Source organism: Oryctolagus cuniculus, chromosome 9, assembly GCF_964237555.1.
Source record: "Oryctolagus cuniculus chromosome 9, mOryCun1.1, whole genome shotgun sequence".
NCBI lineage: Eukaryota > Metazoa > Chordata > Mammalia > Lagomorpha > Leporidae > Oryctolagus > Oryctolagus cuniculus.
In genome coordinates, this window is record NC_091440.1 from 537795 (window position 1) to 554023 (window position 16229).

The 16229-nt window shown below is 54.1% G+C and overlaps 1 protein-coding gene across 20 annotated transcripts in view; it reads right to left on the reverse strand.

Annotated features, from left to right (window-relative positions):
- Positions 1-16229, reverse strand: part of TMCO3 (transmembrane and coiled-coil domains 3) — a 51733-nt gene that overhangs the window by 25886 nt on the left and 9618 nt on the right. For 15 of the 20 annotated variants that reach the window (XM_070048543.1, XM_070048541.1, XM_070048534.1 and 12 more), the window contains exons 5-8: positions 15802-15993; positions 14725-14853; positions 12457-12549; positions 8851-9037 (exon numbers count right to left, since the gene is read on the reverse strand). In XM_070048543.1, the coding sequence (XP_069904644.1) occupies positions 8851-9037; positions 12457-12549; positions 14725-14853; positions 15802-15993 (601 nt within the window). The remainder of the gene's footprint in view (positions 1-8850; positions 9038-12456; positions 12550-14724; positions 14854-15801; positions 15994-16229) is intronic. The other 5 variants (XR_011378690.1, XR_011378689.1, XM_070048548.1 and 2 more) reach the window with 1 other exon arrangement.

Genomic DNA, 16229 nt, shown 5'->3' on the forward strand with positions numbered 1-16229 from the left:
ATGGAAGATCTCTGTTTCTCTGTCACCCTTTCAAATAAATAAACTAAATATTTTTTTAAAATTGTTTATTTGAGAAACAGAGAAGAGAGAGATTTCCCATACACTGGCTCACTCCACCAATCCTCTAAACAGCCAGAGCTGGGCGAGGCTGAAGTCAGGAACCATAAACTCCATCCAAGTGTCCCACGCGGGAGGCAGGGACCCAAACACTTGAGCCAGCGTCTGCAGGAAGCAGGTGTCAGAGCTGGGACTTGCACTAAGGCACTGCAACATGGGGAGCGGGAACCCCAGCAGAACCGTCACTGCGAGGCCAACCCCTGCCCCAAACACTAACGTCCTCCTGTGAACAACATCGCCAGCAGGCGGGCACTTTGTGCAGCAGCTTCAGCCACGCTTGGGAGACCCGCAGCCCACGGCAGAGCCCCTGGTTTAGACCCCAACGCTCTGCTTCTGACCCAGCTGCCTGCTAATGCGCATCCCAGGAAGCAGCAGGCAGGAGCTCAAGCACTTGGGTTCTCGCTTCCCATGGGGAGACTTGCATGGAGTTCTGGGCTCCTGGCTTCACCTGGCCCAGCTCTGGCTTAGTGGGCATTTGGGGAGTGGACCTATGGATCAAAATCTCTTTCTTCTTCCTTTTAGTTAAAACAAAAATAAATTTAAAAAAAATTTTTTTTAAAAAGAGGGAACGGCACAGCTACCCTAGGAGGAGGAAGGGACGGGGACACGTCTTCATGGACATGGCCCTGGTGTAGGGCCCTTCAGAAGTAATGTCATCTGCATCCCAACACAAGGCACTCACATCTCCAAGGAGAGCTGCTGGAATCAGATTTTTAGGCTTACATAAAAGGAAGGGAGAGCCCAAACCAAGGCCAGGGCAGAGCCCTCTGCCCCAGCAGAAGTCTTACTCTGGTCACGAGCCTCCTTGCAGGGGCCGCTTCACTTACTGCACACAACCACATTCCTGGTGACCAGCGTATCCTGGCCTGGGACTTCAGAGTGCTCTGAGCACATGGCCACGGCTGCGCCTCCGCCCAACCAGCACAGAATTCTGGGATATCTCCAAAGTCAGCAGGTTTTCCCCGTCCCGGCTCGATGGAATCTCGGTCACTGCCTCTCGAGCCCTCCAGCTGCAGCCCGTCCTGCGCCTCCTCTTCCCAGAAACGAAGACCTCCCGCCACCCCACACTTCACACACAGGCCCGAGGAGGCTCGGCCAGCCCTGTGACTGCCTTCGCACCTAACACAGGGAACAGGCGGAAACGAGTGGCCAACCGCCAGGACCACAGGGAACACGAGTGAGCACGGCAGTAAAGCAACACGAAGACAGCAGTTACTTGCCGGGAAACGGCAGACGCCAAAGACCCACTGCGTCTCCCACGTCTGTCTGTCCGCACTTCACACTGAGCCCAACTCTTCCTTGATGTTTCCTGGACCGTTCATTACACGTCCTGGATTTTTTTTGTAAGAAATTTACTTGTCTTAAAAAAATCCAAATGCTGGTCTTGCCCAGAAAAATTTACCCGTAAGTTTATTTCCAACTGCTATAAAGCTGAGCTGCTGAAACTCGCTTGCTGACATTCTGACTTGCATTAATGCTTTACGTTCCCGCATTTACGTTAAAAATCCACACACGAACGAAAATGGAAAAACTGCCAATACTGTTTTCTGTCCTGTTTTTCCTCCGGCAATCATATACTTAGGTACCTTTTGACCCCTTGGGGAAAAAACATCTACCATTCAGAACTACCGACAACAGGAAGCCCACAAAAAAACCACTTTGAGAATGTCGTTTCCCGTCACAGTGGATTTTCAAGCATGCTCTGCACGTATGTGGCATGCTGGCTACATGTCTGTTGGCATAACTGTCACTTGTCTGGCACGGATACACACAGGCTAGTGTCTTCAAGAGGCCAGACAGGGGCCGGCGCCGCAGATCACTAGGCTAATCCTCTGCCTGCGGCACCGGCACCCCAGGTTCTAGTTCCGGTTGGGGCGCCGGATGCTGTCCCGCTTGCTCCTCTTCCAGTCCAGCTCTCTGCTGCGGCCCGGGAGTGCAGTGGAGGATGGCCCAGGTACTTGGGCCCTGCACCCCATGGGGGACCAGGAGAAGCACCTGGCTCCTGGCTTCGGATCGGCGCTGCACACAGCCGCAACGCGCCGGCCATAGCGGCCACTTGGGGGGTGAACCAACGGAAAAAGGAAGACCTTTCTCTCTGTCTCTCTCTCATTATCTAACTCTGGCCAGACAGGCCTCACTGGCCCCCTGCAAAGCACCAACTGACCTGCGCTGAGGAAGCACAGATCTGTTTGGAAGTCCAGAGCAATTTCCCGTGCCAGACGTTGGAAGGGGAGTTTGTGAATCAGGAGCTCAGTGCACTTCTGACAAAGTCTAATTTCACGGAGCGCCCCAGCACCAGGCCTGTAATGAGGCTTCTCCACCCCTCCAGTAGAGGGCGCACTCTTGCGAGTGGCTTCTGTAGCCTGTTGCCTACTGGTGCTTGTCCGGCAGTCTTTGCACAAGCCACGGCAGGAAGACCTCCTCGCTCATCCCCCGTCCTCGGCTGCAGCTCTGTGAGTGAGAGGCAGCGCTGGCGCTAGACAGCGATGGCTCCTGCATACGTCAGATGCACAGAAAACAGAGCATACCAGTGCCCACAGGCTCTCACTCACTCAAGCTTTTTAGAAAGAAATTAAGTCCCACAGGTGTGCTACCTTGGAGCCCTGTGACACTGGGCTGCCGGAGCCACTTCCCTACTCCACTCCCCAGCTATTGCTTTTTTTTTTTTTTTTTTTTTTTAGGATTTATTTTATTTACTTGAAAGGCAGAGTCTCTGTCTCTGTCTCTGTCTCTGTCTCACACACACACACACACACACACATCTGCTGGTTCAATACCCAAATGGCTGCCAGCGTCGGGGCTGGTCCAGGCTGAAGTCGGGAGCCAGGAACCCCACCCAGGTCTCCCACATGGGTGCAGGGGCCCAAGCACTTGGGCCATCACCTGCTGCTTTCCCAGGTGACTTAGCAGGGAGCTGGATGGGAAGCGGAGCAGCCGGTGCTCTGACAGGATCCAGCATCCAAGACGGTAGCTTCATCTGCTGTGCCATGATGCCCTGGTTTTTTGTTTTTATTTATTTATTTACTCAAAAGGCTGAAAGAGAGAGACAGAGAGCCCTTATACGCTGGTTCACTCCCCAAATACCCACAACACCCAGGACTAGGTTGGAGCCAGGAGCCAGGAGCCAGGAACACAGCTGGGTGGCAGGGGGACCCAAGTACTTGAGCCTCCCAAGGTGCATATTAGCAGGAAGCTGAGGCAAGGAGCCAGTCAGGACTCAAACCCAGGCACTTCGATGTGGGACGCGGGTGTCTTAACCCTCAGGCTAAGTGCGTACCCCATCACCATATTTCTTGTGTTTTGTCCCTCGAATGAATTCTACTTTAAAGTAGTAACGTCTGTGTATCTAGAAACAGCAGAGTTTACTATTTTCATTTCAAACCTGTAAGCTGACTTTGGTACAACCTGCTCCTTGTGTTCTGCTGCCCTTTGAACACCATCCATGTGGGGCCAGCATCGTGGTGTAGCAGGTAAAGCCCCTGCCTGCAACACCAGCGAACCATATGGGTGCTGGTTTGTGTCCTGGCTGCTCCACTTCTAATTTAGCTCCCTGTTAACGTACCTGGGAAAGCAGCAGAGAATGGCCCAAGCGCTTGGGTTCCTGCACCCATGAGGGAGTCATGGAAGAAGCTGCAGCTCCTGGTTTAGGCCATTTGGGGAGAGGGCCAGTTGACGGAAGATATCTCTCCCTCTGTCTCCGCCCGCCCCCAACTCTGCCTTTGAAATAAATAAATAAATATTTAAAAAGGAAAAGAGAGAGAACCATCTGTGTGACACACAAAGCTCTGACTCTCTCAGTCACAGCAGACCCTGCCTGATGGACACTCAGGTTTCCACTCTCCGCTCTCACAAACAGGCTGTCAGGAACATTCTGGTTGCTCATTTTCCCACCAGAGTTCCTTCCTTCCTCACCACTGGGGCCCCTTACCCTACCCTGCACACATGGCTCCCACCTGTCCTCATCCCTGGGGGAACCAACCAGGCCACAGCACAGGACTCAGAGTTCCCGTGCAGCCCTGGGCTGTGCAGGCCAGGTCCCACCCAGGAGGCCTCCACGTGTCAGTGCTGGGCTGTGTCTCATCCCCGCCCACGGATGAGACACACTTTCGAAGCCAATGCCCACCACAGTCCAGCTGCTGGCTGGCTTCCAGCTGCCAAGACTGAATGGAGCAGACATGTAGGGTGGGCGTACATACTGAGCGCCTTCGAGGGGCTCCCTATATCTGACGAACTGGTTTCAGAAGCAGAAAAACAGCACAAAATAAACCAGAACTCCCCAGGGGGTGTCTCAGCTGTGTGGGCGGCTCTGGGCTGCGGTGGGCTGGCATTAGGTCCGGGTTGTGCAGGAACTCCTGACAGCATTTTCTAATACATGCAGCCGAAGAATGCAAGGAACACCAGGAACACCCAGCCCGGTTTCAACCATCAGCTCGCAGCTGCCTGTGCCCACCGACGCTCCACCCCGCGGTCCCCGAAAAGCACAGCTCCGAGCACCTCTCAGAAGCGAGGCCGGCAGCCGGAGGGATGGAATCCCCTCAGTTCACAGCCGCAGATCCCTCGTGGAGAAAGCAAAAGACTGCAGCGACAAAACCCAAGACAACCCCGCCATTTACTGCAGATCAGGAGCAGGGTGGACCCCACGGGCAACGGGCCTGGATGCTAGACTCAGAGCACAGCCGATAGAGACCCAAGACGCCCCAGTGGCTACAGCACCTCCCCAGCTCCATCCGTGTTTTCTGAAGAAACAGGAAAATCCAAAACCACCCTGAAGAGAACAAAGCTGGACCCACAATTCGTGATCAAAACTTAGGACAAAACTGCAGTCATCAAAATGGCGTGGTTTGGAATCCTCGGACCACGCTTCCACGTTTTAGTGGCTATCCATTGTTTCAAAAACAATTATTACAAGTGCCACACTTGGGACCGACCCTTGCAGAGCCGTCTCCAGGCTTCTAGCGAAAGCTCGGCAGGTTTTCAGAGTTGGTACCCGAGGTCATGACACACGCTACTTCTGCATCTGCGTTCCTCCCAGGAGCTCAGGTTCTGCAGTACCCAGGGCCAGCGTCGTGGCCCAGCAGGTTAAGCTTTGGCCTGTGATGCCAGCACCCCATGTCAGAGTCCTGGTTCAAGTCCTGACTGTTCCACTTCTGATCCAGCTCCATGCTAATGCTCCTGGGAAAGCAGCAGAAGATAGCAAAAGTCTTGGGCCCCTGCAACCTGCGTGGTAAACTCAGATGGAGTTCCTGGCTCCTGCCTTCAGCTGGCCCAGCTCTGACCACAGTGGCCATTTGGGGGATGAACCAGCAGATGGAAGATCTCTGTCACTCTGCCCTTCAAATAAATAAGTCTTAAAAAAAGAAAAAAAAAAAAAAAGAGCAAGCTCTGCAGCACCCCAGCACACGAACATGCTGCTGTCAGCCAGTCACGGGGGGTGAGTGAACACTGCGACCACGCGCCAACCCTGCCACTGACGACGTGGCTGCCACGGATGTGTGCTGATCTCAGGAATCCTCTAGTCTTCTGTCTAGAAATGCAACTTTCGGTTGGCAAAATGGTTCTCTTCTGAGAATGCTAAGGAGTCCTGGAGACCCTACGCTCTTCCTGGTGTGAAGACGTCGGTCTGAAAATCCGTGCCCCTCCCCACGGTCACTGGTGCCTCGCAGCTGCTGACTCTCGCGAGGGCAGCGTCTTCACCATCAGTCATCCTGTTCCCTTCCTTCCTGAGCTATGGCTGTGCTTGGATGTATGGGAACTTCCAGCACATTCTCAACAGTCACCTGTTTTTCTGTCCGTAGTGAACGCCTTCCCCTAGCCTGTGACTTATAAAATACCTTTAAACAAAGGCACCAAGTTAGTGTGTCCACTGTTATTATTTTCTCTTCTGGGTTCTCTCTTCTCCAGTCGCCCACATTTCCTTTCAATAGTTCTGAAGTTTTGCTATTCTCGTTTCCATGTCTGATCAACGGAGAAGCAGATTTTTGCAGTTTTGGTCGGGGCTGCTTTTGCTTTTTTCCATGTGGATGAGTGGTTCTCACTCATCAATGATGCCACTTTCCCCCCTCAGTTTTGAAAAGCAAACATTTTTTGCATGTGCTGCTTGCACAAGGTTAGATTCAGAACAGGAGTAAGTGCATGCAAGGTTAACAAAGGAACATCAGAGGCAGTACTCACACGCTGTGGCGCAAGGCCCTATTCACCTAGAAGCGTGAGAGCGGACAGAAGGGCTGCAGACACTCGCGACGCCCAGGGGAAGCAGCAGTAACTCAGACTCCGAGAGGAGGAGTTGGCCATGGTTACGTCCCTTCCTTGAACTAACGGAAACTAAACCAGAAAAAGATGGGAGGATGGGAGGATTCTAAATTTCTTTACCTGGGGCACCCTGCTGTGCCCCCCCCCCCCTTTAAAGCCACAGCCTAGGCGGGCAGCACTCTGGAACTAGCATGGACTGGGCTGGACAAGTGGCAGGGGCAGGTGTTAGTAACGATTTCTGCCCTCTGGCCGCAGCCTCCCTGGTCTCCTTCCTCCCAGTACCCATCACCCAGCAACTCCTAAGATTCTATCATGGGGTCTTTGGCTTCCATTCCCCGTCCAAAATCGATGTTCACATGGATCTGTTTCCTTGCTTTACCCACATTTCACTCTAAACTGCACCGTGGGGAAGGGGCAGCCAGCGCGGAGCCCTCTCAGAGCAAACCCCATCATCTGGCACTGGAAAGCACTGTGTGACAATATCAATGCAGTGTCAAGTGCAGCAGCTCAAGTGACCTCCCGGGTCGGGGGAGAGCAATCAAGCTTTAGCAACTGCTGCCAGGATCCCAGGCAGGATAGTTAATGTGGAGAAGGGGTGGGGGCAGTGGGCAAGGGGAGATGGGGACAGCTATCCTGTGACCACACCAGGAAGGAGACAAGCGTGTGAAATAAGTTTTCTCACGCTCCGCATTTCCTTTGTCCTCTCATGTTCCCACCTGTCTCCAGGGGTGGCTGGGCTCCTGGGATGGGGTTTCCCTGAGAGGCCGTCTGGGTGTTAAAAGGGGAGATGTCATAGGCTGGACTCCGGCGGTTCTGAGTTGACCACAGCACACTGGAGGACGCCACGCCGAGACAGATCTAAGCTGGGTGGCTCAGTCGGCATGCTTCCATGATCCTTTCCTAAGTTCAACCTTCCAGCCTCAGAAGGGGTCCCTTCCGGCCCGAAATGACCACATCCTTGTGCTATTCTCACATGGAGCCTGTGGCCCCCAGCTGGTGGCCCCTCCTGCAACCACCCGTAGTCCCACCTGCTGGCCGACAAGGCAGGCTGGGGGGACGGGGCACAGAGAGATCTCCTGTGGGGCTGGGGTGGGACATACGCTGCCGTGTCAGCTCCTGTACACGGCAAGGAGCAAGAAGAAGCCCAAGTAGGTGAGAAGGGTGCCCAGAGGACTGGACAGCACTGTCCTCTGGAGTCCAGGGTCCATCTTGCTTGTAGCAGTTTTTATTTTAAGTGAACTTTAGATCAGTTTGACAAGTTTCATGGAAAACTAATATTTTATTACAATAACCACGAGTTTATAGATCTGGGGAGAAACAGCATCTTTACACAGTAACACTTTGTATCCATGACCATGGATTTTCTCCATTGATGTCTTCAATAATGTGTGATTTTAAAAAAATTTCATTTATTTACTTGCAAGGCAGAGTTACAGAGAGAGAGAGACAGAGAGAGAGAGAGGTCTTCCATCTGCTGGATTACTCTTCAAATGGCCACAGCTAAGGCTGAGCCAAGCTGAAGCGAGGAGTTTCATCCAGGTCTCCCACAAGGGTGCAAGGGTCCAAGGACTTGGACCAGGTCCAAGGTCATCAGCACAGAGCTGGATCAGAAGAGGAGCAGCTGGGGCTAGAACTGGCGCCCATATGTGATGCCGGTGTCACAGGCTGCAGCTTAATCTGCTATGCCACAACGCCGGCTCCCATCTTTTGATCAGTAGTCGAACGAAGGACTGGTACTTCCTTTCGGTGATAGAACAATGTTTTGCCCCAGCTCACATTTTCTAACTGGGCTGCAGGTGCACACGTCTCCAGCAGGCTTAACTATCAACTCCCACTGAGATCTACAGCCCAGCACAGAGCCCACACAGTGGCAACGCCTCCATCTCCTCACTTCAGGCTTTAGCTTGGCCTTTATAAAAAGGACACCAAGGGCTGGCACTGTGGCAGAGCGGGTAGGCACTGGCATCCCATATGGTCACAGGTTCAAGTCCCGGCTGCTCCACTTGCGATCCAGCTCCCTACTAATGTGCCTGGGAAAGCAGCGGAGGATGGCCCAAGTGCTTGGGCCCCTGCACCCACGTGGGAGACCCAGAGAAGCTCCTGGCTTTGGATTGGCCCAAGTCCAGCCACAACTGCCATCTGGGGAGTGAACCAGCAGATGGAAGATCTCTCTCTAACTCTGCCTTTCAAATACATAAATCTTGTTTTTTTGTTGTTGTTGTTGTTAAAGACACCAACAGGCGTTCAGCCTGGTGGTTAGGATGCTCATGTCACACATGGAGTGCCTGGGTCGATTCCCAGCTGCAGCTCTCAACCCAGCTCCCTAGTGCAGGTCCCGGGAGCTGATGGCTCAACTACCTAGGTTCCTGCCACCCATGTGGGGGACCTGGACTGGGTTTCCAGCTCCCGACTTTGGCCCAGCCCCAGCCCAGCCCCACTGCATGCTCACGTACGCCCTCTCCCATGTGCAGACACGTCACCTACCTTCTTTATCACCCCGAGCACTGCCCACGAGGAACCTGGACACGAGGGGTGTGCTGGACAAGGACAGACAAGCAGAAATGAAGACGCTCTGCGTGGGCCCGATCCGCAGAAAGTGTCCCCACAGCAGGCCAAAGGCAATCATCAGCAGTGTCATGTAGCACGGGCCTTGCAAGGAGATCTTCCACACCTCAGAGAGATCACAGCAGCGGATGCCTCAGCACAGCACACAGCCACGCGTCTGCTCCGAGACAGCACTCTGCCGCTGTCTACGGCCACTCCTACAGGACAGACGAGGCGCCCTCTGCGGTCACACACCCCGCGGCTGTCCACGCTGACTGCTGAGCCCGTGCCAGCCAGGTGCAGCCCATGCCGAGAACCTGCAGCTCCCAGGTGACGGGGACCTCAGGGAACGTCCACTGTGCCTTAATGGGAAGTGACCTTCCCACAGAGAGCCGTGGTAGGAGGAGTGCACACAGACCACTCCAACACTCAAGCCCGTCAGAACATCCTGCTGACTCCAGGGTGATTGACAACCCCAGGCTGAACCGCGCTGTGTAAATCTGACTCAGCATGTGACCCCTGTAGGGAAGTGTAAACCCTGGCACTGCTTACACCTGACTCAGCACATTTCGCCTGTAGGAAAGAGTAAAACCCAGCACTGTGTAAACCTGACTCAGCACATTTCTCCTAAAGGAAAAGTGCCCCTGGCTCCTGGCTTTGGCTGGGCCCAGCTCTGGCTGTTGTAGGCATTTTGGGGAGTGAACTCTGGATGAAAGATCTCTCTCTGCCTGTCAAATACAATGAAAGTAAAATTAAAAAAAAAAAAAAAACAAAGCCACTATGTTCACATTTTTATGTTATGTAACATTATCACTTACCTTTGAATGCTACAGGAGATAACTAGAATAACTAGGAATAACTAGGAGATTTAGAGACAGGAATGTGAACTCTCACACTGCTGGTGTGTCCTCATGAGGACCCCTCGCACCCGTCTCCCCACCCCAGTCCACCCCGCCCTGAATCACAGCTTTCTATAAACGTCTGTAGCTCTGACACACACAGAAACCCACACAGGCCCAGCGTGCTAGGAAACAGAAGCCTTGTATTCCATGGAGCGGGCCCAGGTGGCATTTGTGGAGGCGAGGCCTGGCTGCTCTGGCTCTGACCACCGGAGCCTGGGTCCCTCCCTGCACACACCTCTGGAAGGGCCGCAGAGGGATGGGCCACTTCTGTCAGGTCCCAGGAACAGGGCGATTCCCTTAAAATGTCTCTGTATGAATTGCTTACTCAAAAGACAGCGAGATAGAGACAGACACGGAGCTCCCATCTGCTGGTTGACTCTCCAAATGCCCACAATGGCCAGACTGGGCCAGGCCAAAACTGGGAGTCAAGAACTCAATGTAGGTGTCTGTCACAGGTGGTAGGAACCCAACCACTTAACCATCACCTGTTGCCTCCCAGGTGTGCATCAGCCGGAAGCTGACCCCAGGCACTCTGATGTGGAATGCAGGTGGATTAACCACTGGGCCAAATGCCCACTTCTTTAAACCCTGGACTCAGAAACTGACAGGTGGGAATTATCAAGCCATACCCTAAAGTAACTCAGAATACCTGTACAGAGGCACACCTGAGAGGTGTGCAAAGGGAGAGGAGCAGTGGGCAGGCACAGGGCACTCTCTGCGTTAGAAGGACCTGGCCCACAAATAGCCAGGGAGCTGTGGCAGGGGTCAGCGACACTGTTACAGGAAACCAGGAAAGTGGAGGAGAAGGAAAACAAGCTGCCCACAGTTACTGGCACACGGCTGCCCACGTGTCTGTGCTTCCGGGTTCCATGGGCCTGTCACAGGCTCATGCTTGTCTGTCAAAGTTAGGGCACAGTGCTTTCTTCCTTCCTGCACATTCTCCGGCAGTGGCTGTGTCACAGGTTAGCCACTGACACTCAGTGTGTAAATTCTTTTTTTTTTTTTTTTCATTTTTTTGACAGGCAGAGTGGACAGTGAGAGAGAGAGACAGAGAGAAAGGTCTTCCGTTTGCCATTGGTTCACCCTCTAATGGCCGCCGCGGCCAGCGCGCTGCGGCCAGCGCACCGCGCTGATCTGAAGCCAGGAGCCAGGTGCTTCTCCTGGTCTCCCATGGGGTGCAGGGCCCAAGCACTTGGGCCATCCTCCACTGCACTCCCGGGCCACAGCAGAGAGCTGGCCTGGAAGAGGGGCAACTGGGACAGAATCCAGTGCCCTGACTGGGACTAGAACCCGGTGTGCTGGCGCCGCAAGGCGGAGGATTAGCCTACTGAGCCGTGGCGCCGGCTGTAAATTCTTTGTTAATCTACGTTTGATCCCTCCTGTGCTGGGAGACCTGGGAGTGCAGAAGAGACGAACAATTCCAGGCTACCAAAAAGGCCAGGAGGCTGTTCCCAGCATGGTGATCACCCCGGGCCACCCTGATGTTAGCACTAAGGTTAATTCAAGAAGTGCATGGCAGAAAATGGAATTAAAAGTGAGTCTAGGGGATGGTGCAGTGATGCAGGTTAAGCCTCTACCCATGGTGCCAGCATCCCTTACGGGCGCTGGTTCAAGTCCCCAGTGCTCCTCTTCCTATCCAGCTCTCTGCTATGGCCTGGGAAAGCAGTAAGATGGCCCAAGTCTTTGGGCCCCTGCACCCACATGGGAGACCTGGAAGAAGCTCTTGGCTCCTGGCTTCAGATCAGCCCAGCTCCAACCATTGTGGTCATTTGGGGAGTGAACCAGAGGATGGAAGCCCTCACTCTGTCTCTCCCTCTCTCTCTGTAACTCTACCTCTGAAACAAATAAATCTTTAAAAAAAAGAGAGAGAGAGAGTCTATTTTGGTGCAAAATGCTTTGTGATCCATGTAGTTTGTTCATAACACATTATCTACATATTCTGAAAAGTTTCTGTTCTTCATACTTTAATTCTGTTTTCCACTCACTTTCTGAAGCAGCCTCGTGCTGAAGGCACTTGGCACCTGATCTTACTTTAGTTTTTTCTTCACCACCAGTGTTCACTGTGTCCCTCTTTTTTTTTTTTTTTTAAAGATTTATTTATTTGAAAGTCAGAGTAACACAGAGAGAGAGGAGAGGCAGAGAGAGAAGTCTTCCATCCACTGGTTCACTCCCCACTTGGCTGCAAAGGCCGGAGCTGTGCCAATCTGAAGATAGAAGCTTCTTCCAGGTCTTCCACATGGGTGCAGGGGCCCAAGGACTTGGGCTGTCTTCCACTGCTTTCCCAGGCCATAGAAGAGAGTGGGATCAGAAGTGGAGCAGCCGGGACTCAAACCAACACCCATATGGGATGCCGGAACTGCAGGCAGTGGCTTTACCTGCTTCGCCACAGTACCGGCCCCGACTGTGTCCCTCTTCTAAGAGCTCTGCTGGGAAACAAAGTGCCCGTCAATCAGTTCCGGCTGAGGCACTTCCCTGACAGTCTGACACCTCCGGGAAGTCCTGCCCTTCTCAGACCTCTGCAACCAGCAAAGCAATTCCAGCTGAATGTATGGTCCAAGAACAGCACCACACTAAGTACCACCTTCTGTTCCACGACACCAGCCGGGAGCAGCCCGACCCCCGGCCCTGAGCTGTGGGGTCTCACCTTCCTCAGCTTCTCTGGGGAAAACTCCAGGCCAACAAGGAACAGAGTGAAGAACACCCCAAATTCTCCCAAAGTCTCCACTTGTACGATAGACTGAAAAACAAGACACAAGGTGGCGTGAGGCTGGTGCTCAGCGGGAACACCCCTCCCCTAGACACCCAAGGCAGCACATTCCCCAGAGGCCATTCTCTGAATGTCTTCTGCATCACAGAATCCGGGCCTCCTGGTCACGGTGGGCTCCCCGGGCTCCGGCTCGGCTGCAGTGTCCACTTCCTTCCACTTTCCAGGAGCCACTCCTGGACTTGCTGCACTTCCATCTCCATGAGTCCTTAATAGGTCACCAACACCGTGGAGACAGTGCCCTCACAGGTAGAGCAAGACAAAGCCCCAGGAGCAGGGCGGCCCAAGTGCGAGGGGCAGACACACAGCTGGACCTGAACGTTTACCTCTCCTGGTAGCAAGTCGATGGCTTGCAATCGTTAAGAAGCACAGGCTTTTTAAAGATCTATTTATTTGAAAGCCAGAGTTACAGAGAGAGCTTCCATCTGCTGGTTCACCCCTCAAATGGCTGCAACAGCCAGGCCTGGGCCAGGCCAAGGCCAGGAGCCTGGAACTCCATCTGGTTCTCTTACATGGGCACAGGGGCTCCTACCCCTGGGCCATCCTCTTCTGCTATCTCAGGCCATCAGAGAGGAGCTGGACTGAAAGTGGAGCAGCTGAGACTCCAACCAGCACCCACGTGGGATGCCAGGGGCACAGGTAGCGCCTTAACTCACTGCCTCAGCACCAGCCTCAGGAAGCACAGGGTTTTCAACTCTTACTTTGAAGTCATAAGTCACAACCTAATTTTGAGAATAAATAAGAAAACAATAGTAGCAAGGAAGTGTGGCAGAGGACATGAAATGAGAGAAATAAACGAGCAGGGGCCGGTGCTGTGGTGCAGCAGGTAAAGCCTCCACCAGCAGTGCCGGCATCCCATATGGGCACCAGTCTGAATCCTGGCTGCTCCACTTCTGATCCAGCTCTCTGCTGCGGCCTGGGAAAGCAGTGAAGATGGCCCAAGTCCTTGGGCCCTTGCACCCACGAGGGAGACCTGGAAGAAGCTTCTGGTTCCTGGCTTTAGATCGGCCCAACTCCGGCCATTGTGGCCAACTGGAGAGTGAACCAGCAGATGGAAGATCTCTCTCTCTGTCTCTACCTGTCTTCTCTCTATATAACTTGGACTTTCAAATAAATCAATATTTAAAAAAGAAAAGAATCATAATTTTTATGGTGTCCAGTGCTCAGGAGCCAGCTCTGCTGTTCAGAAAGGAAGGGGAGTGTGGTAAATTCCATCTGCAAACGCCCTGCCAAAGGGAGGAGTGGGCGGGGCAGGAAGAGGCTGCAGCTCGGCTTCCAATCAGGTGAAGAAAAGGAAGTTGCGCAGGGCACTGCTCCCAGAGGCTACGTCAGCCCAGCCAAGGCCCTGCTCGCAGACGGCCAGGCGCGGCTCCAGCACCTCGGTAGTCTCGTGGGCCGATTCCTCGACTGCTGTTGTTCCAGGCAATCCTGGAGGCCCTCCGACCTGGCTTGCTTGTGAACTGGCTGCAGAGGGCGCCAGGCTCCCAGGGGAGATCGGGAGGTTGGGGGGTCTGTGGCTGCAGGGTGTCACCTTGGCCCGGGGCTCCTGGCCCACACAATGTGTACACTGATGACAGCCTCGGAAGCCCCCGTATGTGGGCAGGGCCATCCGCCTGCCCCACAGACAGCCCCCATGAGAGCAGTCTCGCGGCTGCCCTGCCTGTAGAAGCCGGGTCCTGGTCAGTTTGCACACGTCAAGGACTGTCTAGGACACATTTGATTCAGCGCTGCCGGGGGTGGGAGCTTCTGAAGTCTGGTCCACCACAGGAGACGGAACCTTGGAAACGGACCTGACCCAGGGTGCTCTCCAGCCAGGCCACCCTCCGTGCGTGACCCCTGATTTAGAGGGCCTTCTGACGGAGCCCCAGGGATGCCTCCGGTCACCTGGTCCCCTTCCTAGTCTTCATTCTCTCCAGGGCTGGGGAACCCACTTTCTGCCGAGGGCCATTTGGATCCTTGCAACATCACTCGCAGGCCACCAGGATCACCAGCTGACAAGTCAGTCTGCTACAGCTGCACTGAACTTGGAGCCTTGCCTGTGGTTACCTTGGCAAGGCCAGACCAGGTGACGTGGCTGGCCTAAGACGGCCCGTGGGCCAGACATGCCACACCCGTAAACAGATCCTGCAACAGTCACTCTGCTCTTACCTTAATGCTGTTCAGTCCTGAAGGTCCCAGCAACACCCCACAGATGACGTAACCGAACATCGTGGGCAATCCGATGGCTGTGCAGAGCCAGCCACAGGGCAGGGACAGCATTCCTATGGTGACGATGTCCTATGCAGAGCAAAACAGGCAGCAGAAATGTGAGCTGACAGGTAGCTGCTGGGACAGCAGCAGGGGACGACAAAGCGGCCTCCACTTGGAACGCACGCGTGCCGGGGCCCCACACTGTGCACCCTACGTCTGAGCAAGGCCACACGGCACTCCTCACGGGGGCTTTCTATGTCACTGAAAACGGTTTCCAGAGAGCTGAAGATAGGAGCCTGACAAAAAGTCTTCTAAACTCTCAAAAGCAGAATCACATTTCATTTCAACATTAACATGGGTATTCCACTAGGAAAAAGTTAACATTACGTGAGACATCTCAGATCAGAGACAACGTAGGTCTCTGTGAACGCTCAGAAGACCAGGCTGCAGTGGGATACGCCCGGCACACGTGGTCCCCGCCCTGATCATGTGGTGGTCTGCCCACATGGACACGTCCAGCACACGTGGTCCTCACCTTGATCAGGTGGTGGTCTGCCTGGGTGGACACGCCAGGCACACGCAGTCCCCATCTTGATCAGGCAGTGGTCTGCCCACGTGGGACAAGGCCGGCACACACTGTCTCCACCCTGATCATGTGGTAATCTGCCCACATGGGACACACCAGGCACACGCGGTCTCCACCCTGATCACATGGTAATCTGCCCACATGAGACACACCAGGCACATGTGGTCCCCACCTTGATCAGGCAGTGGTCTGCCCATGTGGGACACGCCCGGCACATGCGGTCCCCACACTGACCATGTGGTAATCTGCCCACATGGACACGCCAGGCACATGCAGTCCCCACCCTGATGATGTGGTGGTCTGCCCATGTGGGACATGCCCGGCACATGCGGTCCCCACCCTGATCCTGTGGTAATCTGCCCACATGGACACACCAGGCACATGCGGTCCCCACCCTGATCATGTGGTAATCTGCCCACATGGACACGCCAGGCACACGCGGTCCCCACCTTGATCAGGTGGTGGTCGGCCCGCGGCATGGTTGAGTCTCTGGGCTTGGTCAGCACGTACTGGTTGTTCTGGGAGTCGATCAGCATGCTGAGCCCCAAGTCCCCCTGCGCGTCGCGCCGCGTCATGTTCTGCTTGGAGCTGGCCTCTTCGTCCTCCACCCTCAGAACTGCCTCAAAATTGACCCCTTTGACCTGAAAGGACAACCGGCAGCACCGACCGAGATCAACTCAATGCTCTTACACTCAGTGTCTAGAAAGCAACTGCCACCCAGGAGAACATTCTGTGAGGTGTCCATCAGCAGGCGGTGGGACTTTGTTCTAAAACAAAGACGTAATTTCCAGGATCGAAACGTCAGGACTTCTGCTACTTCCAAATACCTACTTTAGGGCACACGCTTTCAGAAATCCAGGGCCAATTTTGTAAACGT